The sequence below is a fragment of the Tursiops truncatus genome, chromosome 2, assembly GCF_011762595.2.
Source record: "Tursiops truncatus isolate mTurTru1 chromosome 2, mTurTru1.mat.Y, whole genome shotgun sequence".
Taxonomy (NCBI): domain Eukaryota; kingdom Metazoa; phylum Chordata; class Mammalia; order Artiodactyla; family Delphinidae; genus Tursiops; species Tursiops truncatus.
Window position 1 is genome coordinate 171,218,670 of NC_047035.1, and position 27,450 is coordinate 171,246,119.

General features: G+C 40.6%; 1 protein-coding gene and 1 long non-coding RNA gene across 4 annotated transcripts in view; one reads left to right on the top strand and one right to left on the bottom strand.

The window, feature by feature from the left end:
• The window catches only part of CUBN (cubilin), a 266,027-nt gene that overhangs the window by 177,998 nt on the left and 60,579 nt on the right, over window positions 1–27,450 (bottom strand). Inside the window, exons 23-27 of the mRNA XM_019933506.3 lie at window positions 26,387–26,579; window positions 24,742–24,902; window positions 24,134–24,315; window positions 23,227–23,383; window positions 20,143–20,330 (exon numbers count right to left, since the gene is read on the bottom strand). Of these exons, the coding sequence (XP_019789065.2) occupies window positions 20,143–20,330; window positions 23,227–23,383; window positions 24,134–24,315; window positions 24,742–24,902; window positions 26,387–26,579 (881 nt within the window). The remainder of the gene's footprint in view (window positions 1–20,142; window positions 20,331–23,226; window positions 23,384–24,133; window positions 24,316–24,741; window positions 24,903–26,386; window positions 26,580–27,450) is intronic.
• On the top strand, window positions 3,835–13,036 carry LOC109549682 (uncharacterized). 3 transcript variants are annotated; one of them, XR_012330437.1, is made up of 4 exons: window positions 3,835–4,032; window positions 5,268–5,321; window positions 6,192–9,285; window positions 12,268–13,036. It is a non-coding gene; the product is annotated as an uncharacterized lncRNA (long non-coding RNA). The 3 variants fall into 3 exon arrangements; XR_004525415.2 differs by lacking the exon at window positions 12,268–13,036 and having other exon boundaries at window positions 3,880–4,032; window positions 6,192–6,374; window positions 8,819–12,244; XR_002176063.3 differs by lacking the exon at window positions 12,268–13,036 and having other exon boundaries at window positions 3,881–4,032; window positions 6,192–12,244.

A 27,450-nucleotide genomic window follows, 5' to 3' on the forward strand; every position in this document is an offset into this window, starting at 1 on the left:
ATCTGGATTCAATAAATTCCACACTGACCAAATTATTTTTATTTATTGAAATGTTATCATAGAAAATACTCTTTGAAGCATGTTGATTTGAGCATGGAAAGCTTCTTAATCGGATTCTACAAAGCCCCTCCACGGAGCCTTCCCTAATCCCTGTAGCCGGTCATAAATTAGTTTTCCTTTGAAACCCCTCAGCTTTTCATTTGTGCTTCTTTGTGGAAATGGGCACATTCTGGTGATGGGCATGTGTGTCTCTCTCCCCTACTGATTACGAGTTTCCTTAGAGCCCAGACTACCTCTTACATCCCCTCACAGCCTAGCACAGGGCTTTGTCCAGGGCAGGTTCCCAATACAACAGCTTCAGAGAAGGAACACAGCCATCTCCCCGACAGCTGCATTGATTTTAATGGCACTTAATCTGCATTGTTACTTTAACGCTGCACAGTTAGACACATGTTAGGGTCTTACAGTCCTAAACTTCAGCATGCTCCTTTCAGGCAGCGAAAGGTCTGCGTCCTTTGTGGCCACTCTGCAGAAGGGCCTTGTTCAAGGTCATAATAAAAATCGCAGATTTCTAAATTTGGGTCGTCTCACTGAGTTCTCAAAACGGGCAGCTGATCCGCCGTACATTTCTGTGCGACGCGGGGAAGGTCAGTTGAGATTTAAAAAGAGAAACTCAGAAGTCCATTATATCACTCACTCTTAAGTACTAAACTCAAGCATTTTATGCAAATGATAAAGATGAGGTTTAGTTTTCAGACCTGTCCCTGCAGCTTCCTTTTAATTTTTTAAATACTGCTGCTTTGGATATATGTATTTATTATCAAACTTCTAATACTGTAGGTGGTTGACAAAAGACATGAAGGGGGAGCAAAAATGAGAGAAAGAATAAAGCCACATAAAAAGAAGAGGAAACAAAAACAGCCCTCCACGCCCCGTCTCCAGACCCACCACGCACTGCAGGAGGTAGAGGGGGAAGAAGGTCTGTACGGTAACCTGTTTATTCCTAAACTATTGCTTCACTGCAGGGTATTTATTTCAGCCACAGAGTTTCTATTAAACCTAGGGTATGAATTCCAATTCAAGACTAATTAGTACAAAAATAAACATACTGTTCTCACGCCAAAGCATAATAAACAAGAAAACGCTCTACTGGTTTCCACTCCAAAAGGCTCATTCTAAACTTTGGATTGTACTGCGGTGACCAAAACTTTAATTACTTCATCTTTATCCAACAAAACATGAGGTAAGATCTCTCTAGAACTATAATTGCCTTAAGCTTCGTGGATCTTCTGAAAAACTAGGTGGCAACATTTTGAGGAGCCCTAGTTTAGATTCTGTGCACGGTCATAAAGAGTATAGTGCTTTTGCCTCCCAGCTCGGTAAGGTTAAGCAACGTGACACTTTCACATGACTTGCAGGGGATGTTTTTTTCTTCCTTCCGGATGGAATTACTTCATTGAAGGAGAGCCCCTGATCCCAGTGGCTCTTAAATAACACACTGTGAATGGAATGGGGGTTGGGGGCAAAGGGAGTGGGTCTGGGGGGAACAGTGGTGAATAACAAGTAGTTTCTTTTTGCCTTTGGAGGGAAGAGAATGATACGTTGAAATAAACATCAAATAGACGTTGATGAAAATACTTACATATAATGTCAAATAAATTAATGACTTAATTAGTGTAGAAAAATACCTCTCTAGAAGAAAAAATCCCACACCCCTAATTTTATGTCTTTCTAACATTTACACTTAATTAAATCAGGGGTTTTTGTTTATACTCACACAGATGGCTAAGGTCACCGCAACAATTCATTCCCTCGTTAAATTTACCACCCAAAAAGGAACAGTCATTTTTCAAAGTACACAAATACCGGTTACTGTGGAAACCAGTGGGTGCCTGCTGTTCCTGATTCTGTTTTCAGAGCAGAATGTTAACCACAGGCCATCCCAGCTGTGACTCACTGGGACTCCTGGCCAGCATGTGGCTTGGTTCCGCTAAGGGTACCATTCCCGGCTTTTAGAAAGCCCCAAGATTTACCCCATCTGAACAGTATTTGAGGCCTTGAGTCCATAGGAAGGGGACTAGCAGAAATTAAGAAGTGAAAGACTGAGATTCTTACTTTGAATATGAAGATCGAATTTGTATAACTGTGTCTAGAGGTTTGGGTTTTTTTTTCAATAATTGAAATGCTGTTTACATTTTCAAGTTGCCATTTAATGTATCTTCAGATGTGGATATGTATATGTACAAAACCTGCTGTGTAGAATCTTTTCAGTTATCCTCTTCAGGAGAAGATTCGTTTAGGGTTTTTGTGTTTTAGATCTTCCACCCCCGCGCCACCCTGAAACATCTCAACCACTCTTACAACACTCGGAGAGGAAGGAAATCTCTCGCGGAAGTCTCGCTTGCCAATTTCTATCTACTTCCTTTGCATGGGTTTGATAATTCGGTGCATGCAGAGTTGATGAGACCATTAGAGATTTCTGACTACGGTTGCAACGTGAAATGATCCGTGGACTCCTAAATAGTACAGACCCATGCATACAAAATGGAAGACAGAAAACCAAAGACATATCACTGACAGAGTGAGATTTTTTTAAGATTAAGGTTTTTGTAGGTACTTTACGAATCACTGGAACTCAAGTCTGGAGAAACCCAGGGTCAGCTAATGTGTAACCTGTTCCCTCAGCAAGAATCAACTTTATGAACTGCAAGAACTCTCAGAATAGAAGTGTGCTTTTCAAGGGCCTCTTTGTTGCTAAATGGTTTTATGATTTTGAAAATTTGTGATCCTAATGAATGAAATTATAACTAATTGTCTCCTATCTCAGTTTGGGATGTATAGATAGACTTCTTTTCTAAACCCACTTTAGAATCACAGTGAGTAACAACTAAAACTTAGCCCTTTCTATTTTAGATCAGCATCGAATTCACACTTTTTCTAACTACTGTTTTTCCTATTTACTTGAAATTTTTCTGGAAGAAAAAGATTTTTATAGTGGAGGTTCAATCATAAGAATTAAATATAGTCCATATAAAGAAATTAAATCAAGAGTTTCTTTGAGGTGGTATCATTAAAATATGGAGAAACTTCCAGAAAAAAATTTTGGTCCAGTTCCTATAAGAAATCTTTAAAAACCCCAAAAGAACTTTATCCTTTAGAGTTTAATATGTAATTGAAATAATTCATCTGCCGTGAGGGAGAATTCTAGGTATAGTAGAGAATCCCTGATAGTTTTACAGAGCAAAAATTCTGGTCAATGTAAAGAAGATAGTTACATTTCTGAGAACTATACTCAGTGAGTTCACAGAGTGGCTTTCTGAAGTCAATGTCACTAGTAGAAGATTATATTTCAACTGAGAGCCGGACAGTAATTTTACTGTAGGAACACACTAGAGTATATTCAATGTGGTCAGTGTCAGGCTCTAGATTCAAAGTCCAGTCTAGCACTAAAATTTGCTTAGAATATAATCTTGTGAAAATTACTTAACCTCCGTAAGCTAAGACTTCTTTGTAAACTTGGCATCTTAATGGTACTTATCTCATAGGGTTGTTGTGCTTAGCAAATGAGACAAACCAGGTAATAGGTTGAGGATGAGTCCTGGCATATGGAAAGTACCTCAAATGTTATTCTAACTCTTGGTCAGAGGCAAAGGGAACCAACCTTGTTTCTAAAGAAACCACAACAGAAATAGTTTTGAGAGAAAAAATATGATGGGTAGGTAGAAAGAACTTGAACTGACTCACATAAAATATTTCTCAGAAATCATCCCTGGCAGACCAGACGGGGAAGTAACAAATCAATGAATCACTTGCGAGGAGATGGATGGCCGTCAGGGGCAGCATGTTGCTATGACGACCTGGTTTTGTGTGTGGGGTGCAGAGCCCAGTGCAGATCATGCAGTGGGGCAGACGGACCATGGAGTGTGTGTCTGAGTGGAGGGAGATGGTGGATCATGGCAGGGCTGGTGGCGAAGAGGACACTGGGAAATCTGTCAAGGCTGCCCTGGTGAGCGGATCAGGGAGAGACCACCGGTAAGCAAAGTGGCTCTACCTGTGTTTTTTCCTGTTGCAGCCTCCTCTCCCCTTTCCGTCCGGCCAGCCAGCCTGCAGCTCTGGCTGCTCGGCCCCTGGAACTCCAGAGGAGTGGGAACTGGTGAATTCTTGGAGCACCTCTTCCTATTTTCCCCACCCAAAAAACAAGTGTACCAGGAACTATGGGAACCGCTTTATCAGAACAGCTGTTGAGAACATTGTTATTCAATGTTTACAAACAAATCTCCTGGATAAACTTGGAGCTTTCAGAGTTTACCTTAAATTTGAAGGGCTTTGAAATGTTCCTGTAACAACAGGAGAAATTGCCAAGCAAGATTCATCAAGTAGGGTAAAAGGCTCCCACTGTGGGTGAGAAGAGCCTCGGGGTAAAAAAGGAATCCAGTTGTGGAGGTAAACTAGGCAAAGGTTTAAAGGAAAGCACATCAGCAGAGCGCGGTAGGCTCTAGAGGGCGCTGTGATGGCCCTGGAGGTGAAGCCTCCCCGTGAGACACCGGGGCGCTCTCACAGTGCCCTCGGATACAGAGGCACACGTCTCCCCCGGCCCGGGAAACGCACTGCCATGTGCTGCAGGCTGCAGCAGGAAGCATGAGGTACCATCTAAAAGGAAACAATGACTCAGTGCTGGGCTTTGTAGGAGACAAAGAAACACCACTGAAAGACCACATGCTGAGTTATTTTGTGTCACTCTGAATTACAGGTCTGTCTCAAACACAGACCATATAGTCTCCTTTCCCTGGGGTGGCTGGTTGCTGTCCCCTCTTAATAGCGCATTGATATTTATTTTTGCTTTCTACATATTACTTATTTTAGAAGCCACAAAGGCCGATTTGGGTTTGTTTGTTTGGTTAATCATTGTTTAATCATGGATGTATGCAAAGGTTTAACTACAAAGATGTTTTATCTCAGCATTGTTTATAATAGTGGAAATGTGCAAAGATTCTATGTGTTTTACAACAAGAATGGGTGGCTGTATTGTGATGGTGGAACATTCGATGTTGCAAATGCTGTGGTGTAACAAGGAGATAAATAAGTAACAAGGAGAAACATTCGCAAGCTACTGTTACATGTAAAAAAGTCATTATAGGACAGTATGTACAAAATGATCCCCTTCAAACATTAAAATAAAATAAATATATAGGATGGAACTACAGGAAATAAGTACCACCAAATATTATCAGTAATGATGTAATTTAGGTTATTTTTATTTTATCTAGGTTTTTCTATTATCTTCTAAAATGTCTGCAATGACTGTATGCCTGTGTAATCAGGTAAGTTTATTTTTAAAGCATTGTCTCTGGGGACCTACTGACATAGCAACGTAGATGTGCACTGGTAACGTTTTTCCAGTGTCAGAATTCCATACGCTTTTAGGTTCTCAGATACCCAGCTGGTCTACTAAAAATATTATATTGTCTGTCTCCATAATCATTTTTATGTGTCTCAAGATTATCCATGAAAATTAGCCCTTTAAAATGTTATTATATAAAGTAATCTCCTCCAGCATTAATTTAAAACCATATTTTGTCCCCAATGCTTCCTTTTTTAATCATAACTAGGTTTTTATTATTAATTAGACTAATTCGTTATTAAAAAATCATTCTTTCAGATGTTCAGGGACTAAAAAGCTCTCACAAACATAAGTTTTGATAGTCACTGATGGACCAATAAGTGCCTAATTCCCTCCCTAGTGGGAAGTGAAATGCTTTGAAAGCCAAGCATATTCTCCCTCGTATATACATGAACATTTAATTCCATGAACCGCAGCCTTCCCTCTGCCAACTCTACCGCTAATGTGAAGCACTCAACATTTAAAAAAGATTATTCTGCCTCTTAAAAGCCTAACCATCTGCTACAGATGGACTCAGAAACAGGGAGGGACCTATAGCACAGCATGAAATCTTAGAACCTGGAGCTGGAAGGACCGAAAGCCCTGCCATGCAGACTCTTCCCCAAATGAGGGAGGGCGGGAGAAGAAAGCCTTTTCAGTACATAAGTACATGTAAGAACTGAAGGGTAAAGATGGCATTTTTGAAAAAATTCTGAAATGTTGCAGGTGGAAATTGTTCCCATTGTAAAACATAGTCAATCAGTGTAATTAGCTGAAATCTACCACAATGACCACCAATTTCTGAATTTAGCCTTCTGCTTCGTGCCATGTGTCTGTTGGATGATGGAAGAGACCTTGCACGCACCCGATGCCTGTGGTCTGAGAAGCAGAGCTCGGTGAGGACCACCAGGAAAGGAAGTGTGGATAGAGCAATTTCAAGTTTTGAGCATCAAATGGAATTTTCACTGGCTTGCGGGTAGTGTGGGAATTATTGGTAGGTCTGATTATTATTTAACCTGATCCTGTCCTTCATGTTTGAGAGGATACTGAGAGGGGAAACACACAGTTTCTTTTGAATCTGAGAGCAAAGGCTCTCTTTTGAAGGCTGCTGTATTTGCCTCAACTACAGCAAATTAATGCAATCACATGAAAATTCTTCATTGTGAGGGATGGTGACAAGTGATCAGCATTTGCCTTTGAGGAAAGGGATTTTGATCACACTGAAATAAACATCTCTCCCTTAAATTTTCTGTAATTAAAAAAACTCGCATGTTACTTGGGCATTTTACTTGGGAGTCTTAAAATTCTTCTAAAATGCTTCTTGTTGCACTTAGTGACACTACAAAGTATCTGGCTTAATTAACCAATGGATACGCTTCATTCTAAACTCCTTGTGAATCATGATCCTGCTTCGTCCAAGGCTAGATTCTTATCCGGTAGGGAGTCTTCAACTGAATCGTTTGGCACACTGTTTTCGCTTTTTACGTGTGGTTTTGAACAGCGGTTGTCCTTAGAATTGAAATAGCTTACCTGAATTCTAAGCAAAATGCCAGGCGTCCTAGAAGCGAACTTCCTCTGACAGACAGTTCCAGGAAACATGACTCATCTGCCCAGGAAGTGTGCCGTGGAAGTGCTATGATAACAGAGTCAGTGCAGATCAATGGCTGCTAAGACACCAGATCTCCTCTGCTTCTCTGCATTTCTCCAGCCAGCAAACAGGATTTTAACTACTGCACTCTTCGATTCGGATACCCAGGCCCTGTGGCTTTTGGAGGAAATCTGTGAGGCCAGGGAAAGGGAGCCCTGCTTTCAATAGGTGGGGCCAATCTACGCTAATCACGCTGGGAAGGCTGTTTTGGAAATCAAATAACCCATGAAATTGTGTTTATGTTGAAGAAAATGATGAATAATATTTATTAGCACTTACTCTGTGCTGAGTATCACTCTAAGCCCTTTCCATGTTATTACCTAATAAAATTAAAATTCCTAGAGGCTTCCCTGGTGGCGCAGTGGTTAAGAATCCTCCTGCCAATTCAGGGGACACGGGTTCGAGCCCTGGTCCGGGAAGATCCCACATGCAGCGGAGCAACTAAGCCCGTGCGCCACAACTACTGAGCCTGTGCTCTAGAGCCCGCGAGCCACAGCTACTGAGCCCGTGCGCCACAACTACTGAGCCTGCACTCTAGAGCCTGTGCTCCACAACAAGAGAAGCTACGGCAATGAGAAGCCCGTGCACCGCAACAAAGAGTAGCCCCCGATCGCCGCAACTAGAGAAAAGCCCATGTGCTGCAACAAAGACCCAATGCAGCCAAAAATAAAAATATATAAATAAATTTATTTTTTTAAATAATAAAATAAAATTCCTAGCAGCTCTATAATGCAGATAACACTTTTATCCCCATTTTAGAATTCTGGAAACAGGTATAGAGAGGTAATTCAGCATTTTGAAAGGCATCAACAACTCGAGAAGAATTGTTCTTGTTTCCTTCCTTGGTAATTATTTTTTTAAAAAAAGAATTGTTAAATTCAAAAATACAGCAAAGTCCTTATTCTCTGTGATAACAGAGAGTAACACAAATAATTTTTTAAGTAACAGTGATAATACCCAAAACTCCTGTTATTCAATGGAATCAACATTTTCTTCACTATATTTCTTAATAGAGCTTGGAATAAAATAAGTGGACCAAAATGTTGGCTTTATCATTTATCATTTACCCTTTGTGAGAATTGTCAAATGCATTAGTGAAGCAGGCTGTAGACAGAAAGCAAGAGGAAAATTAAATGTCTTGAGAAATGAACCGTTATTTATATCTCAGCCTAAAGAACTGAACGCTCTCTATTTAGGAATTTCTTTATACCTAACTAAGGTGCTGGGGCAAATAATGACATTATGTGGGCTTCCCTGGTGGCGCAGTGGTTGAGAGTCCACCTGCCGATGCAGGGGACACGGGTTCGTGCCCCGGTCCGGGAAGATCCCACATGCCGCGGAGCGGCTGGGCCCGTGAGCCATGGCCGCTGAGCCTGCGCGTCCGGAGCCTGTGCTCCGCAATGGGAGAGGCCACAACGGTGAGAGGCCCGCGTACCGCAAAAAAGGAAAAAAAAAAAAAAAATGACATTACGTAAGTGTTTACTATGTGCCAGTCTCTTTATATATAAAAACTCTTTTGTGCCGACTATCCCATTTTACAGATGGGGAAAGTGGGCCCCTTAGAAGCTAAATAACTTGCTCAACATTTCCTGGCTAGTTAGTGGCGAAGTCCGGGTTTAAACCCAGGCTACCTGGCTCCAGAGTCTATACTATACCAAACTAAACAGGTGCCGAGACTACTGAGCAAGATTTCATGCTCTATTATGGAGACTGAGTGCCTGCGAGACATCCTCCAGTGAGTGAGCAAGGTGAGGTGCTAAATCTTCGTTTCTTATTAACATCCACAATAGCCTGCAGATAGAAGAGAGCTGGCCTGAGCAGTTCAAATTCCAGGGAACGCCCCAAGAACAACAGAAGGATCAGCGTCTGGAGCCGCTTCCAACTGTGGTTTACCTTTAAACCAAAACGTTGGGAAACTGAGGTCATTGTGTGTGAGATCTGTACAGAATCAGCTGTGCCTTCATGAGACCAGCAGTGATGAAATCACAGACATCTGTGGACACTTTGCTCATTAGAGAGGATGCAAAGTCTTTTAAAAGGATAAAAGAAGTCAAAGTCCTCCCAAGAGCTGAATGGTGGAGGAAGGACACTTGGAAGAGAAAGAGAACAGACTCTGAACTTTTGGAGCCAAACAGACCCAGGCTGTGCCTGGGAGTGGAAGTCGGACCTCAGGAGGGAGGAACGGCCACTCATAACCGACGAGTCACGAGGAAGGGAGATGACTCGTCCAAGAGATGGAGAGACAGCGTCCTGAAAGGTAGGAGGAAGAATCTGAATGGCCAAGAGGGAGTTATCCTCTCTGTGGGGTGAGCATGGGGGAGGAATAATAAACATTTCTGGAGTACTCATACTTGCCAGCTGTGCAGATCGCTTCATTTGATCTTATAACAACTTCGTGAGTAGTTAGTTGTAAGTATGTTTGCCATTTAATACATGAGGAAGCCGAGGAAGCCAGAGGTTAACTTCTGTGCCCAAGGTCACAGCCAGTGAGAAAGAGCAAAGCTTTGAACCCAAGTGGACTTCAGAGCCTGCCGGTTATTGCGACCTGGGTCCATCGCCTCCTGGCAGTGTGATCTTAGAGTGAGTATTGTTGCTTACCTGCGGCCCAGTCCTCCTGTCTGTAAATGACCACAAAACCACCCAATTGCTAAATTATCCTGAAGATAAGCAATAATTATCTATCAAGGTGTCTATAAGAGTGGCTGGCACATAGTAGACATTGATTACTGTGATTCTTTTTTTAAAACTTTTTACTGGAGTACAGCTGATTTAAAATGTGTTATGATCACTGTAATTCTCAAAAGAGACGTTTGAGATGTGAAGGAGAATTTTATAATCTCTCATGAACTTGAACATTTTGCTTCTTTGTATGAGAATAAAAATGGGAAAAAAAAATTTGGAAAACATCTCTAGAATAATGTTTCCCTAAGAATGTTCTGTGGATTACAAATGTCCAATAGGTGTTAGAATTCTGGGCCAAGATGGAATCCATCTGGAATGTTGCCTTTCGTGTCCCCGCGTGTCTCCACCCTGAGGGAGGCCCCTCTGCCTCTCCTGGTTGTTGCTCTGCACGCAGTTCTATTAGGCTGTATCCTGATGTCTTTCTTTTCGTTGTGTTACCACGCCCACTCCATCCAGTGTTCGTCCAGTGCGGTTGATTCTACCCCCCAGGTGCTCTCACATCCCCTGTCGTTGACACATTCTCCCTCCACAGCCGTGTGAAGGGCTGGCCATCTCGCACCCGAGCTGCAGCAATCCTCTTTCTGAATCTCCAAAGTTCCTCTTACCCCTCCCACTTATCCTCGAATCCAGAGTGTGGCAAAGCGCCAATCCAGCACACTGTCTCTGCTCACTCTTGGAAGATCTCTTGCTGCCCCAAGCGGTCACTGGAACCCTGCACCTGCGCACAGGGCTCTAACCTGCAGGTCCCTGCCCAGCTGGGAGCCGCAGCCTTGGCCTCAGACACGCTGTGTCCTTTCGGTTCTGACAGATGTTCTCCTCGACCCGACTCGAGCCAAGCTCCTCTGAGCCTTCCTCCCAACTAAGCCTCAACCTTGGCCTATAAAGGATGCAGAGTCTCAGCGCAGATGATCTCATCCACTTATTCTCCCCAAATCAAAGCACCGAAACAAACACGAACGTAGTTTCTAACAGCTCAAGGTCACATCCCCAGGATGACCCCAGGCCCCCTCCAAATGCCCGCCTGAGAAAGCACAAGGCCGCCTAAAGGATTTACTGCTTGTTCCAGCGAACACCTGAGGATAGGCCCCGGACCACCCTTTCTTGGAGCACATACTAAAAAGGGCTTAAAATTGTGACTCCTTCTCCTGTCCTTTTGAGATGTATTATGTATGTATCTCCTACAACTCACAGTGTCTTTCTCAAGGATCTAAACTCCATTCCTTTGAAATGAAGCCATTAGGAAGGACAGGCCCCTTGCCTCCCAGTCTCTGTGAGAGGATTGAATCCTTACCTCCATCACTGCCAGATACAGACACAGAGGCCTAACCACGCTCATAGTGACCAACGCTCGCTAGTTTTTCACATCCCTGACTCTGCTCGAGGCCCCGCTCGTCCCCTCCCAGCTCCCTGATTCTCCCTTTAAAACACCCGGTCATCTCTGTACAAATTGAAGTTAAGTTCAGTTCATGCTGGACCTGCTTCCCTATTGCAGGAGCACAATGCTGATTAAAATATGTTCTTTCCGGGCTTCCCTGGTGGCGCAGTGGTTGAGAGTCTGCCTGCCGATGCAGGGGACACGGGTTCGTGCCCCAGTCCGGGAGGATCCCACATGCTGCGGAGCGGCTGGGCCCGTGAGCCATGGCCGCTGAGCCTGCGCGTCCGGAGCCTGTGCTCCGCAATGGGAGAGGCCACAGCAGTGAGAGGCTCGCGTACCGCAAAAAAATAATAATAATAATAATGTTCTTTCCACTTTAACTAGTGTCTGGTTCTGTTTACCTTTGACAGTTCCTCAAACACAACTTGCCTTAGTGAAACCTACAGCTCCCTGACACCTTGCTCAGTTACCCTTCCCCAGGGATGCCTCCTCTGGCCCACGGCGAGCCGGGTCCTCCTGCTTCGTGTCTCTAGAGCTTCCGATAATATTCCCCGATAGCACTTCACAGGGCTTGTGACTAACTTTGTATTGTGTGATAAATTAAGATCCGCCTCCTCCATGAAAACAAGAAAAACTGCTGCTAGAACGGTTTATTTCCACAGCCTACGTCTCTAAATTATACTTGAATGACTGATGAGTGGATAAATGAATGAATGATGCATATGTAGGATGGTAATAGCCTGAGGAAGTACTACAGCAAAAACAGAACAAAACAACTGACCCTGTTACATTGTGTTTGATTCAGCATTTCCCAAATTTATTAGAATTTAGGTCTCTTTGTTTGTAAAACAACTGTCAACACGTGTGGCAGAGAGAGCTAAGTGGTTTCCCCAAAGTGGTTGTCTGGCTTCCTGAATCACTATGTGGAAAGCAAAGGAATACCTACATTGGTCTCTAACATGATTGAGAAATAAACTTGTATATTGTACTAAGCATCTAAGAATTTCCAAGTTCTCCATAAAACAGCTAGTATTCCTTAACTAATTACAATAGCTTGTGGGTCTGATGCTGCACAGTTGCAGTTATGGAAAATGCTGCCCAGGCTGCAGACTTAGACAACATGGATGTAGCACTGGAAGACTGAGGGACACTAGTAATGTTTTCATGCATTTTTTTCATTAGCAGCGGCTTATTTTGTCACTGAAAGGAGGACATGGAAGTGCAATAAGCAATGATATAAACATCTGGTGAACAGGATGACATCAGAAAGAGGAGTTGGCAAGACATGAAGTGAATCTTATGAAGACTAGAGGGAAATGCATTTGACAGAAGTCACTGACATAACTGAGGGGACTTGAAACGGACATAAGGGGACAGGGGAAGGCATCAGAAAGATATGAAAGGATGTCATGCAAGATGATAGTGGCAAAGATGCCAAATAAAGAAAGTGGAGGAGAAAGTTTAGAATCAGAATTCACACATGGTAAAATGAATCTGACATTTTTATGTAATGAGATAAACATAACAGTATCACCAGGTCTTGGTGAGTCAAAGCATATCATTCAGCTGTAGCAATGGAAAAGTAAGACCTACTGAAAAAGAAACATGTAATAGCACTCGAAGTTGTATGTTAAGAAGATACCTATTAAAATACTTACAGCTTCCCAGGAGAGAGCTTTGCAGTGAGGATAAAATGTGCTGTCACGAGGGAAGTGAATGACGGACAGTGGCCTCAGCTCCTGGCCTAAGGCTTAGGTGGGGTTTGCTCTGTTGGGATTCCCAGGGGTTTTGATCGAGTGGGTCTGGGGTGGGGTCTGGGAGTACATTTTTCTAACAAGATCCCCAGGTGATTCTCGAAGGCAGCCAGATTTAGCAGCCAGTTATGGGGGCTTTATCCTCCACCATCAGCTTCTCCCTCAGCAGAATTTTTTTTTTTTTTTTTTTTTTTTTTGCAAAGGAAGCATATCAACACTAGTGGAGCAAAAAGACACACAGGAATGGCAACGGGCAGATGTCTTTCCAGACACCTCTCGTGTCTTGTTCTTAAAAAAAGCATAGCATTTGCTGAATTCTTTATATGCTGTCCTCCGTCAGAAAGTAAAGAGTGAAGAGAAGTGCTCTCAGGGACTAATCCTGACCAGCAGAGAAGTGGTTGTTACTGTAGAAGTGACCAAAACGTTAGGCGAGGGCGATCAATTTCCCTAGAGCCTGTGATGATGGGACACATCAGTCATGAGCTTGAGGTTTGAGAGACTGAGACTTTGCAAGGAGATATGAGCCCAGGGACCAAAAACAATTTAAAAATTAGGGACTTCCCTGGTGGCGCAGTGGTTGAGAATCCGCCTGCCAATGCAATCCCTGGGCCGGGAAGATCCCACATGCTGTAGAGCAACTAAGCCTGTGTGCCACAACTACTGAGCCTGTGCTCTAGAGCCAGTGAGCCACAAATACTGAGCCCGTGTGCCACAACTAGTGAAGGCTGCACACTCTAGGGCCCATGTGTCGCAACTACTGAACCCACGTGCTGCAGCTACTGAAGCCTGCAGGCCTAGAGCCCGTGCTCCGCAACAAGAGAAGCCACCACAGTGAGAAGCCTGCACACCGCAACGAAGAGTAGCCCCCGCTCGCCGCAACTAGAGAAAGTCCACATGCATCAATGAAGACCCAGCACAGCCAAAATCTTTTAAAAAATTTTTTAAAAGAACAAAGAAAAACAATAGATAAAGGAAAGGAAATTCAAGAAAAATGACATATCATCTCACACCAGTCAGAATGGCCATAATCAAAAAATCTAGAAACAATAAATGCTGGAGAGGGTGTGGAGAAAAGGGAACACTCTTGCACTGCTGGTGGGAATGTGAATTGGTTCAGCCACTATGGAGAACAGTATGGAGGTTCCTTAAAAAACTAAAAATAGAACTACCATACGACCCAGCAATCCCACTACTGGCCATATACCCTGAGAAAACCGAAATTCAAAAAGAGTCATGTACCAAAATGTTCATTGCAGCTCTATTTACAATAGCCTGGAGATGGAAACAACCTAAGTGCCCATCATCGGATGAATGGATAAAGAAGATGTGGCACATATATACAATGGAATATTACTCAGCCATAAAAAGAAACGAAATTGAGCTATTTGTAATGAGGTGGATAGACCTAGAGTCTGTCATACAGAGTGAAGTAAGTCAGAAAGAAAAAGACAAATACCGTATGCTAACACATATATATGGAATTTAAGAAAAAAAAAATGTCATGAAGAACCTAGGGGTAAGGCAGGAATAAAGACGCAGACCTCCTAGAGAACGGACTTGAGGTTATGGGGAGGGGGAAGGGTGAGCTGTGACAGGGCGAGACAGAGTCATGGAGATATACACACTAACAAACGTAGTAAGGTAGATAGCTAGTGGGAAGCAGCCGCATGGCACAGGGATATTGTCTCGGTGCTTTGTGACAGCCCGGAGGGGTGGGATAGGGAGGGTGGGAGGGAGGGAGACGCAAGAGGGAAGAGATATGGGAACATATGTATATGTATAACTGATTCACTTTGTTATAAAGCAGAAACTAACACACCATTGTAAAGCAATTGTACCCCAATAAAGATGTTAAAAAAAAATACAAAATTTGAAAAAATAAAAAAAAAAAAAAGAAAAAGAAAAATGACAAATTCTTAAAAAATTAAACTCTGTCCACAAAGTCAGGAAAAATTTGGGGAGCAGTAAAAGGGAAAACCTCAGAAGAACTCAATCTAAGAAAAAAAACCATGGGGCTACCCAGGACCCTTCTGACCATTTTATGAGCACACATAACAAATTAGCTAAACTTCGGGATATGGTACAATTAGAAAAAAAATGTCTATTTTTTAAAGCTATGACTGGGGCAAAAGAAAGATGAAAATGTGAGTTGGACCAGTGCTTACAGAAGATAGTGTAATGTGGTGAAGATGAAGTAGAAAGATTCCTTGTATGATTTTGAAACTGGAAGAAGAAACACTGAAATCCAATTTAGAATATAAGACAGTCAATTCCTTTACTTGAATTTTTCCAGGTTCAAGTGCATTACATCCTATTGAACTGAGAGGTGTGGTCATTGCAGAACTGATTTTGTAATCTTGCTTGCTTTATGGGTAATTCAAAACAACACTTTAGGGGAGTTCCCCGGTGGTCCAGTGGTTAGGACTCCACACTTTCACTGCCAAGGGCCCGGGTTCAATCCCTAGTTAGAGAACTAAGATCCCACAAGCCGCAGGGCATGGCCAAAAGAAAAGAAAAAAGAACAAAACAATGCTTTAGCATGCTGGCGGAATCCTCCTCCCTGCTGGAAGGTTCTGCCTCTTCCCACAGACGTAAACTCTGAGCAATGCAGGCCAGAGGGCCAGACCTCACCGCTCCTGGGCAGAGCTGGCCATGCCGCCTAGAGGGGCGCCCATCCATAGGCAGCCTAGATCCATGCCTTGCTCTCAGACTGAAAAAGATGAACCACCCGTCCTTGTAATTTGTCAAGGGCAAGTCTAGGTGGTTGTGAGCACTTGAGGTCCACGGTCACGTAGTGTCATGGCTGGGGTGGCCTTATTTAAGCTAAAACTGAGAGGCTGCAGAAACTCAGAGGAAGCTGTGGGGACGAAAGGTAGAAACGGACTATACGTACGCAGGGAGAAGCAACAAAGCCGGAAGAAAGGAGAAAGAAAGGAGACGCTACTGAGCGCCCTTGGTTCCCGCCCCGTCCCGGCTTTTCAGTTGCTGCCGTGTGTCATGAGGAGTCTCCCTTTCTTAGAGGAACAGCCCTTTCCCAAACACTCATCTTTCCTCCATGGGTTAGTTTGAGCGTGTACCTGCAACCAAGCGTATAAGGCAGAACAGGAGGACTGCCAGAGGCCTGAAGGGAAAATGTGTCAACTTCCAAAATGTGGGAAAGATTTATTCTGGAATCTCACAGATGAGTAAGATTGATGGTAATTTCGGGAAAAATTCTAAATTGGACACTGAACGTAAGTTGTCAGTATGTAGCAAAGATATAGCAAATGACCACTGCTTCCCTATGAAAATGTCATGCTAAATAACATGAATTCCTCTTGGTGACAGTGTCACTAGAGGGGTCAACCTGAGGGTTCCATGGAAACCCCCTCTTGTCACCTCTGAAAGTGACAATTACGGAAGAGAACACGCATGGAGTATGTGTGGTGTCACGGCTCAGAGCATCAGTCCAGAGCCGCAGAGCCTGGTGGGAGGCCTGGCTTTGCTACTATAACCTTTGTGACTACAGACAACCTGGCTTTGTCTCAATTTCCTCACCTGTCAAATGGGAAAATGATATTTCCTACATCACACGGTTGCTGCGAGAATTACCTAGCAAATTATGTGTTCAATAAATACCAGCTATTATTATTACCAAGTTGTTTGAATAGTGCTATCCCGAAAATGTTCAATAACAGATGCATTTTAATCCGAGAAACCTATCATTTTAGAGTATTTGAAACAGGTAGCATCTTTCTGATATTTTTATCAATTATTTTTGGAGAAGTCATAGGCCGAGGGCCAATGAGTTTATATGCAAATGAATAATGCTCTAAAGACCAGAGAATCAGGATTTAGAGGAATCATGATGAGATGAAGTTCTAAGGCAAAATAGTGAAATATAACTTAATAGAAATAATATCCTACGTCTGGCTATGAAGCCATTGCCATTCATGTAAAAGTGACCTGGAGATTACAGGTGTTTAATATCATCCAACATTACGACGTGGCTAACAAAAAACCTACAATACCAGAGCACGAGAACCAGATAATATGGTCCAATGCCAGGTTCGTCGGAGCGTTGAATCCAATCCAGTGCCACATTTTAAGAGACACTGACATACAAGAGGACACGAAGAGGAAGGTATCCCACGAGAGCTGATCTTTCTGGACGTCTTGGCAGCATCTCTCCTTGTCACCTTGTGTCACAGTCTCTCCCCTCAGCTTCCATGCTCGTAGTTTTCCTCCTTCCTCTTCTCCCCACCCACATGCTCCCAGTTGACCTAACACTGGCTCTGGATTTCCTGTACCTCTCTGTGCTGATTTCTCCCAAATCCATCACTTTTGTTTGTATATTCAATACCTAAGAAAAATCTCTTCTTCCACATAGAGTCTCAGACTCAAAATAAAAATGAAAAAGTGAAATCAACTTATAAAATACAAAAGAAATCCTTCAGGTTGACTTTCCCAAATTGCATGGGCAATATGGTCTTACTCCTTTAAGCAAATGACCCTTCCTCCCACTGAGTATTTTATTTCCAAATATGAATCATTTCATTTTGCCCAGAGGACAAAGTAATAAAGGATGGAATCGCTTCCCAGTGGGATCTTTACCAACCCACACCTCTCAGCAAGGCTGGGCACAGTGTCCAACCAGCACCTAATCAAGTCCTTTTATAGTTTCAATTCTGTTAATTCAAAATAACTCAATTCTGGCTGCAGTAATAGCTACTCACTTTGGTCTTGGCTAAGTCACTTGAAAAAACCATTGAACTAGAAGTTATTAAAATAATGGAAACTAGATTTTGTGTTTGTGGCTCTTCTCTCCTTAAGGGGTTATTTGTGCTTTTAAAATTTCCATCATAAACCAGCCATTGTAGCGATTGCTCTGGTCTTGCCCCTTGGCTTACAGAAATGGAAAACCTCTCCTCTCTCTGGCAACAGTGCGATTCTTTGGAAGGCTTTGCTGAACTTCTGGTTCTCATTCTGTGTTTTTGCTGCTTTCACCATCAATGTTGCATAAGATACACATCATCTGTGGACACCCTCTGATTAGTGGCTCGGCCATTGTTGGAACAAGTATTTTTCATTTGACAGTTTTCGAGCACTTCCAAAGATTATCTGATGGGCCTTTTTGTTACCATTCCACCCTCAAGTAAGTCCAAAGAACTGGAGTCCGGTCCCTGGAAAGGTTTCAGCTCAGTTCCTCCCCACGCTTTCTGCCAAAGCCTCCTTTAAAACCCAGTTCAAAAGCTTCCTCCCCTCCCTGCTCTCTCCAGTGTGCTTTATCAAGTAAGGCACCAGCAGATGGTTAAATGTGCAACACTCTTCACGCCCACGAACTGTATTTTGGGTTGTGCTTGAAGTGGCTGAACTGCAGTGACTGTGTAGAGATTATACAAAAAGGCCAGTTTGGAATTCAGTTCTTTCTCATTAATTAATAGCTCTCCTTAAGCTGATGCTAAAATATGACTGCGATATTCAGTTCAACCTGAACTTACTGAACCCCTGTAAGATCCCAACTCTGTAATCAGTGCCTGGGTTACAAAGTTAATCAGAGACAGCTCACACCTTCAGAAAGCTCATGGTCCAGTAGGGCATGTGGACACAGTCACAGAAGTACAAACATGATATGACAGACTGCCGGGTTTGTGGTATGAACACGTGGCTTTGAAAGCAACCTGTGCCTTTTTTTCCCTAAAGAATGAACAGTGTCTCACCATGTGAAGAAAAGAAAAAGGTGATCACTCCAGGTAAAGGAATGAGACAATCATGCCATTGTTATGCTTGTGAAGACCACCTGAGCACTAGATCAAGGAAGGGAGACTTTAAAACCACTGTCAGTTTCATGCTTGTTTTATGTTTGTTTTACGTTGTCTCATATGTTCTTTGAATACTAGTAAATATAACTTTCTGATGGGTAAACGCTATGCTTACTGTTTCTATGATACTGAGCTTTTCTAAATATAAAGCAAGATTTTTTTTTTACCCAAAGAAAGTATCCTTCAAAAACAAGGGAATCCATGTATTTGGCACCTCACAAAGTCTCTCAAAGTATGGGAAGCTTTCTCTTCTTTGTTTTGAACAAAAGTACAATTTGAAAAAAATATGTTAAACTCAAATGACCTCGATCAACGCTAGTTTGTTTTAAAGAATTGGTAAAAAAGAGGGTTAAGGAACTTTTACAAAGATAATGGTTTTTTCCCTGGGAATATGTCCTCAAAGTTACATGTGCTGACCGTTGGAAGCCTTTGCAAGCAAGACTTCCAAAAATCACCGACCATCTTAAAGAGAAAGACACTAAACAATTGTGTTTGGATAGATGGGATGAGGGGAAATGTCCTAACGTTATCAGAGTGGGTACTGGTCTCTTCAGAAAAGATTTCTAGTGAAAACATCATACGTAGATTCAGAAGTATTATATATTAGCAATGTAGACGGAGATAAAAGATGACGTGTTAGAGGACTCAAACAGTGATTTTATTAATGATGAAAACTAGATGGCAAAATATATGTAAATAGCCTGAGTAAAATTGTTTCATGAAGTGTGAAAGTGGAAAATAATATTCTAAACTAATAGTTTATAAAATATATAATTTTATATATGAATGTATAACTAAATTTGTAAAGTAAAGTAAGTAGCTGCCTACCTGTTCAATCTATATCTCTACAAAGTTCCATATGCAAATTAGCAAAAAAGCTTTGGTAAATAAAATATTTTATCATAAAAGTAGCAGATTACCTCATATTTTGGGTTACCTAATTCTCAAGCAACTTTTATCACATAGCATGGTATATGGAAAGTTCCATAAATGTTATTGGTGGTCTTTATTGTAACACATAGAAACTTCCATTTTACAAAAAGAAAAATTAACTGAAATGAACTTAAGTTTAAAAATGAAAAACAAGAATCAAAATCATGATTCCCAGTATCAGGTAAATTAAGTGTTAAATAAAGCCATGATACTTAAATACTTTCTGATTTCTTGTTTACAGAGAACATAAAAACAACAAACAAAAACCAGAAGCTATCCTTCTACTTCTGCATTATTTAAGTAATATGAGATTACTCAGTCCAGAAGTTATACTGAAACCTAAAAACCTAGTTATTTGTGAATATAATTTAGTAGATTAAATATCCTTACTATCAAGATGATACAGTGAAAGAGACATGAAATATACCTGTTCAAATACCATGGGTAGTTGGCATACTATAGACATGTAGGGCAGAGTGAGAGATTCGGTTCTACAAAGCATGACTTTTATCTTGGCTTGCTAACTTGAGCTGAAAATGCAGTGATTTATTTAGCTTCAGAACACATACCTCTAAGTAGTCGGTGGAGCAGTTTGTGTGATGTTCCAATTCAAAGGCTAAAAACGTATAATTCACAGTGTTTCCAGTTGTTGCTCGGATGGTCCAGTTGCAACGCTGATTGACAGAATAGGGATTTGGATAATGTATACTCTCTAAGATGCCATATGTCTGATTCACAATCACCACGTTCTCACACGCTGGAAAAAATAATAATGATTGTTAAGAACCACCGTCATATATATCATAATTGCTCCAAGATGTGTGTGAGATTTTCCTTTAGGAAAACAGCTAGGTTAAAAAGAAACCTATGGGGCTTCCCTGGTGGTGCAGTGGTTAAGAATCCACCTGCCAACGCAGGGGACACAGGTTCGAACCCTAGCCCGGGAAGATCCCACATGCTACGGAGCAACTAAGCCCGTGCGCCACAACTACTGAGCCTGCGCTCTAGAGCCTGCGAGCCACAACTACCGAGCCCGCACTCCTAGGGCCCGTGCTCTGCAATGAGAGAAGCCACTGCAATGAGAAGCCCGTGCACCACAATGAAGAGTAGCCCCCGCTCACCGCAACTAGAGAAAGCCCGCGCACAGCAACAGAGACTCAATGCAGCCAAAAATGAAAATAAAAAAAAAATAAATTTATAAAAAAAAGAAACCTCTATGTGTGTGAGTGTGAGAAACCTATATGTATGTGAGTATACAGACACACACACACATACATGCATATATATACATGTAGTTGGTACAGCATCTTTGTAGGGAAACGGTTGCCATTTAGAACAAATGTGAAATAATACTTAAGTGAATTCATAAACCTTAAAGTGTCATGAAAATTGCCTGCGTTAAAACAGGCATCAAATTCCTGTGAATTGGTGCAGAGCAGAATAGCTTAGCACGACTCAGACATCAGTCTAATTTGCTTGTTTAGAAAAGTGTATTAAACATTCCATGCTTCTGTTTTTCTAACTTTAGCATTTGGAAGGGACAGAAATCTTGGCCTTTAAATTCGACAGTTTAAAAACACAAAGTCCTGTGTGAGGGCTAAAAATGAATAACAACATGGCTTTGTTGAACATTCAAAAGTCAGCATGAAATTCATAATAAAGACTCTGTTATTCCTCCAGTTAGTCATCAGGAAGTATCAAAGGAACAGAAGCAATGTAAAGGATTTGAAGAAGAAATAAAAACATTACATTCTGAATAAAGTCTTCAAGCCAGTGGTGGCATTTCCGTCAGCTGAATTTTCAACAAAACCATGCTAGGGACTTCTAGGTACGGGGTAGTCCTGGGAGTCAGCGCCAAATTCCGCCAGACTTAATGGCTTGAATAAGGCCTGTGCAGGCCTCTTCTCGAGTCTTTTTCATATTGTATGATGTGCAATAAAAGAGAATGGGAAAATAAATACTACATCAAAAACGTTGTCTCTGAAAAATGTGGTTCATAGATGCATTTCTACTACACTGCTTCTCCACTGGTGGCTGGGACACCATTTGTAAGCTTTGGTATGGACAAGCCTACATTTGTGGGTCTTCAAAATCTTCCTTTGCTGGAACAAGGGAATAAAACTCTTTCTTCTTAAAAATATTTAGGTCACATTTTTGCCCACCAAGGATTTCTAAAGAAGAATTTTGTTGTTTTGGGTGCCTGCGAGAAGTTACATCTATTAGGCAGGTAGGTACCATGGGCCTCAATGACTACACAACAGGGCAGGGGAAAATATATTCCATTAAACCCTATGGGCTGTCTCCCAGTTCTCAGGCATCATACTATCTGCAAACCTCCAATTTCAAATGGCAGATTGCACAGAAAATCTCACCGGTTAGCTCCGATTCTACCGTTAAGGACCTATATCCATGTGCACTACGTTACTCCTTCAGTGTTCTGACATTATTAGAGAAAAACAAAATATCACAGGAATACAAAGAAAAGGAAGGGACCTTTAATAATCAATGTGACTATAATCAAGAAACAAATGATCACAGCAATAATAATATTAGAGAATGATTTTATGCTCAACCAAACAGATACATCCCTTGATAAAACTGGGGAGAGATTTTCATACACTAACAATGAATTTCTGAAGAACAAAGCCATGTATCATTAAAACTCAATATTCAAAACTACCTAGAATGTAGCCTAACTCTCAGAAGTAAGTGAATGTGAGCCTTCAAATTCACACATTTCAAGGTTAAATATTAATACTCTTTCAACTAATCCAAAGGGTATAATCTGTGTGTTCAGATTATGATCTTGTAATTTTCATTCCATTTTTAGGTAATTGTGCCAAAATTATTGACAAACTTAGCTTTGGTGGGGCAACGAACTACTTTTTAAAACACAAATAAATTGTTTATTAAATAACATAAATTAAAGGAAAACTTATTTACTTGAATTTTCATTTTGAAACTAAATTTAGGAAGTATTTAATTCTAGTGCTAGAAGGGAGATTTCCTGATCAACTAATGTAATCTTTTTTTTATGAGAAAGTCATGTAACCCCAGAGAAAACAAGTGAACTTCCGAGGAACTTGGGGGTCAGGACAAACACCCGGGACCCTTGACTCTTTGTTCAATACTCCTTTAGTTCCACCATCTTGCCTCAAGGGAAAGCAGATTTTAAAACGGCATCTCTACAATGACCAGATTTTTCCACAGCAAAGAATGTGCCTACTTCACATATGATTCATAAGCATAGTCTCCCTTAATAAAGTTTAAGTACCTTTTGAGATAGAAGCCAAAAGCAATCGTGTTCGATACACTTCGGTACAATGGAATAATGTCTAATTAGAAGTTTGTAATGTTTAATCCAAATGAAAACCCATTAGCTGCTAACCTGTTACACTGATCTTTAGCTGAATTGCAACTGTCTGAGCATATTCCGCTTCCAAGTTTCTGTAGCTTACCACGTGCTTTAGTTGCATGACATTAAATTCAAGGCGTAAGCGTTTCTCCCTCAGATAGAGTTAAATTTTTTTCATAAGGAGGTAAGATTTCTTTCAGTTGCTCAAACCAATGGGTTACACTTATTTCAATTTGCTTCATTCATCCAGAGATTGAAGACCCACTATAGGCACCAAGCAACCGGCATACACACTTACTCTGGTGGTATTTAAGCAGGAAGCCACGTCCTTGCTGACCTTCATCTGTCCTCAGTTTTAAAGACACGCTGTCTCCACTAGAACGGATGACAGGCGGTTCCTCATTCCCACAAAGCTGGGTTAGCAGATGAGAGCTGGTACTTGGCCCATCATATACCTTTAAGAAAATGTTTTAAATGTCAGATGATTATGGCTATAAACACTATCTAAAGGACACTGTATTTCTTAAGAAGTGGGGAAGAAATACAAAATGATATGACAAAAGAAAAGTCCTGAATCAAAATATCTTTTAAAATTATATTTAAATGTCTATAAACTTGAGCCATGAACTCAGAACCCAGGTTGAAATGTAAAGATTGAAAATGAAGGATGATTACATGTTTTGGAGACCATAGCTATTATCAGTAGCCTTCCTTGCTTTTTTAGTTCATAGTTTATAATTTATTGCACTTTAATACATTTTTTATTTAGATGGTTTTTCAATGGACGAGGGTGACTTGCTGATACTGTAAAAAGTTCTGTTTCGATGACTTCAATTATCTTCTCTAATTCACCCTCTAATACATCCTCTAGATTGTTAGTTTTCCGTGTATATATAGAAATTATGTAGATAAATAATTATGATAAATCTCACAACCCCTTTCAGGAGATTTTAACCATATCTTAACAGTGCATATTCAATATATTTTAAGTACTTAGTGTACCAAGACATTCATTAATATATGCTGTACTTAAAAGGCTATTCTCATCAAATTTTCTTTTAATTTTTTATTCTGTTTCAGTTTTTAATATGGATCTTTTGTTTAAATGTTCCCCTTTCCCGAATCTCAAAAATAAAAAATGATGCATTAAGGTGTGTTGGGCAAGGTGGAAGCAGTGGAGGCTACAAGTGAAACTTTATACATACGGCCAGATAATCTGAAGTGCAGTTTGGATGGTACTCCAAATGGAAGTCTTCAAATTCCAGTTCAAACGGACTGCCGTGGCTGGATTTCAACCACCAGTGGCACTGGGAGCCGTGGTGGTAGGGCATCGGGTAGTTGGGAGATGTGAACATGCCGGTGGGAGTGGTGAGATTGCCTCCACAACCTACGGGAGAGAGACATGGGATGACACACATCCTTTTCTTTCTGGTAAAACTGCACCTTCTATATCTATATCAAACTGGTGCTACGGTCACTCCCCTCTAAACCAAGTTGCAAAACAAAACTGCACCACCAGAGAGTAGCTAGCCTGTAACCCTAATTCACGTCAATGTACTTTCCTTTTCCTAACCAAGATGAACAGCTTGATGAACTATACCAGGAAACTAGAACATTTTCCCTTACTTTGTCCTTCAAAAATAAAAACAAAACGGCTACTGTTAATTCAGAAATATTCACAATGTTGAAGTTTATTATAAATAATACTGACAAAATACAGCTGGAAAAAAAACAGATAAGAGCACAGCAATCCAACAATCAAGATGCCAGTTAGACTGGACTCTCCAATAAAAGACAAGTCTTGGCCACTTACCTGTTAAGGACCCATCCCAGTAAGCTGAGAATCCAGGCCCTGAGCCCAAGAAGTCACTCTTAAATTTTAACCATAGTTTGTTACTGTGGGAGATGATTCTTGGAGGTGGATTTGAGCCACAGTATTGCCCCAGGGGTGGTGAAGTTTCATAGCCTCCATTCCTGTGACAAAATACAGATGTGATCATTTGTTAGGGTATTGATAATATTACGATATAAACATTTAACGTTAATTGAACTTTGAGATCAAAAACAGATCAGTTTGTCAGTCAACCTCTCTCTCAAATATTCTAAAAACAATTTCAAGTTTTCACTTCATTAAATAATATATGAATAATAACATAGAATAACCATCATGTATGGTTGGCATGACATTTTATACAACCAGTTGCAAATAGAGAAAAAGTGTTTAATCTTCTCCCTCTCAAATAAAGCATCTGGCAAATGGGTCAGAGAACAAAGGATAAAGAAACCATAATTATTAACAGTAGAAATGAATTTTGCTTAATTTTATAGAGAAAACTTAAATTTTTTTCTTCTCATTTGAAAATTTTCAAAATTTAATATATTTGACATAGTTAAGCAAAATTTTGAAAATAATTCTTTCCCCAAGAACTTTTAGGGTCTTAAATCTAGTTTATAATCTATAGCTTTTTCAAGCCTAGAAAAAAAATATTCACTCAACATTAAAGTCCAATGATTGCTGAAAATTATGTTGTTTTAGCATTACATGGTATGATAATGCTTTATTGTTTTAGTACCTTACTTTACATCATAGAACAAAATTTACTGTAAAATAGTATAAGATTCTAGGCTTTTGAAATGCCAAATAAAAAATTTAACACAGATGCACACCAAATTGATTAGTCTAATTTAACTCAATGTAATGATTTGGGGAGATATTAATGTATAACTTAACTCACCTTTACTGCAAATATAACTTTTTAAAACCCATTCTTTCAAAGCACTAAAGAATTAAAGAATAAAGCCTTGCACTGAAATTCACAAGCCTAGAATTTATTATCTGAACACAAAAAAACTTTGTGAAAACTTTATCTTACCATCGCTTTTATGACAAATTAAACTAAATGGACAGTAAACAGCCTAAAACTTAAATTGATTTTACATAAAGTAGGTATTCAGTACCTGAATTGCAAGTGTCTAATTTCAGACCAGTAGTATATCTGTTTACTCTGCCCAAATAAAATTCAGAGTTTATTTTTAAATATTCCCAATAAAATAATCACTTCTAAATAACCACTGAATCTTATGCAATTTTCTCTTTTCCTACTGTTAAGCCAGGTTCCAAATGACAAACTTTATTCTTTATTTATTTATTTTTATTCAAACAGAAAGTCACAAAAATTATAATCGTCCTCATCGGTTCACTCAGTCCCATGTAATTCATTTTCTTTAATCTTGATCTTCTGTTAGCACTTTTATGAGTTCATCAGTTTTCCATTAGAGTTCTGAAAATGCTTACTCATTCAGTTCAGCAGGATAGAATGACAAACTTTCTATCTTGCAAGAAAGAGCACAAAAGGGAGCTTTACAGAAAATTTCTGTATTTTTTCCTTAACCTTTCCAAGAAAGATTATGAATGAAAATAAATAACGAACAAATTATGACGAAATAAAGGTGCTCACCTGATTTCCACATAATCTGCTACACAAGTTCCCCCGATGGCCTCCTCCAAGGAGAAGTTTGTGAAGTGCAATGCAATCTGTTGGCTGGTCTTCACCGTGATCCTATAAATGCATTCTAAGTTGTTGGGATAATTACTGGGGAAGTTTGGAGAAGTGAAAGTCCCAGATTCACCTGTATAGTCTTCCAGGCATGCTGTGAAAAGAAACAGATCACAAGAGAGGAAATAAAAAATATTACACTACATTTACCAGACATTCAGTAATATACACTTCATTAATTTTTGCCAAAATACTTGATTTTCAATAGGCCATTCGGGGATGTTCAAAGAATGATTTCCTTTCAGAACAAAGTTTTTGGTCTCAAAGGCAGAAACAATTACTAATAGTAAACCTAAGCTGTGTAGTGGCATTTGTTACATATAATCGCAACTTTTTGGTTCTTGGAAGTGCTATAATTTTTTTAATCCATGCAAATTATCATAAACATTAAAAATTAGGCTCAACTGCAGAAATCACAGGGGGAGGTCTAGCAATAATTCAGCTCTGTTCTTCGTTTTGCACCCTTCTTTCAAAATGGTTTTTGTCGAAGCATGAATTTATGAGAAATGACAAAGCTGGTACTCAGCCACAGGGTGATAAACAGGAGATGAGACCCAGGGATCAGAGTGACCTTGAATCAACGCCCAGCTCAAACAATGACCAACTGTACAACCTTAGGCCAGTTGCTTCACCTCTCTGACCCTCATCTCTAAGATGGAGTTGTAACTATCTTTGAGTGCACACCCAAGCGTCAGAGATATAATGCAATTAAAGGACTTGGACATGCTACGTGCTCAGTGAATGGTAGTGACCACCATTATGCTTCGAAATAGAACAGAAAAGTGTAAGAAAAGCAGAGCATAAAGGTGAGGAACAAATTAGATCGTTCATATGAAACGTTTAGATAGTACCTGGGTACGTTTATGTCCTAGATGACGACTAACTGTTCTACTTTAACAGTTGACCTATTCAGTCCTTCAGACTCTCTAGTCACTAACCAACCCACTCCAAATGCCTCCAAATCT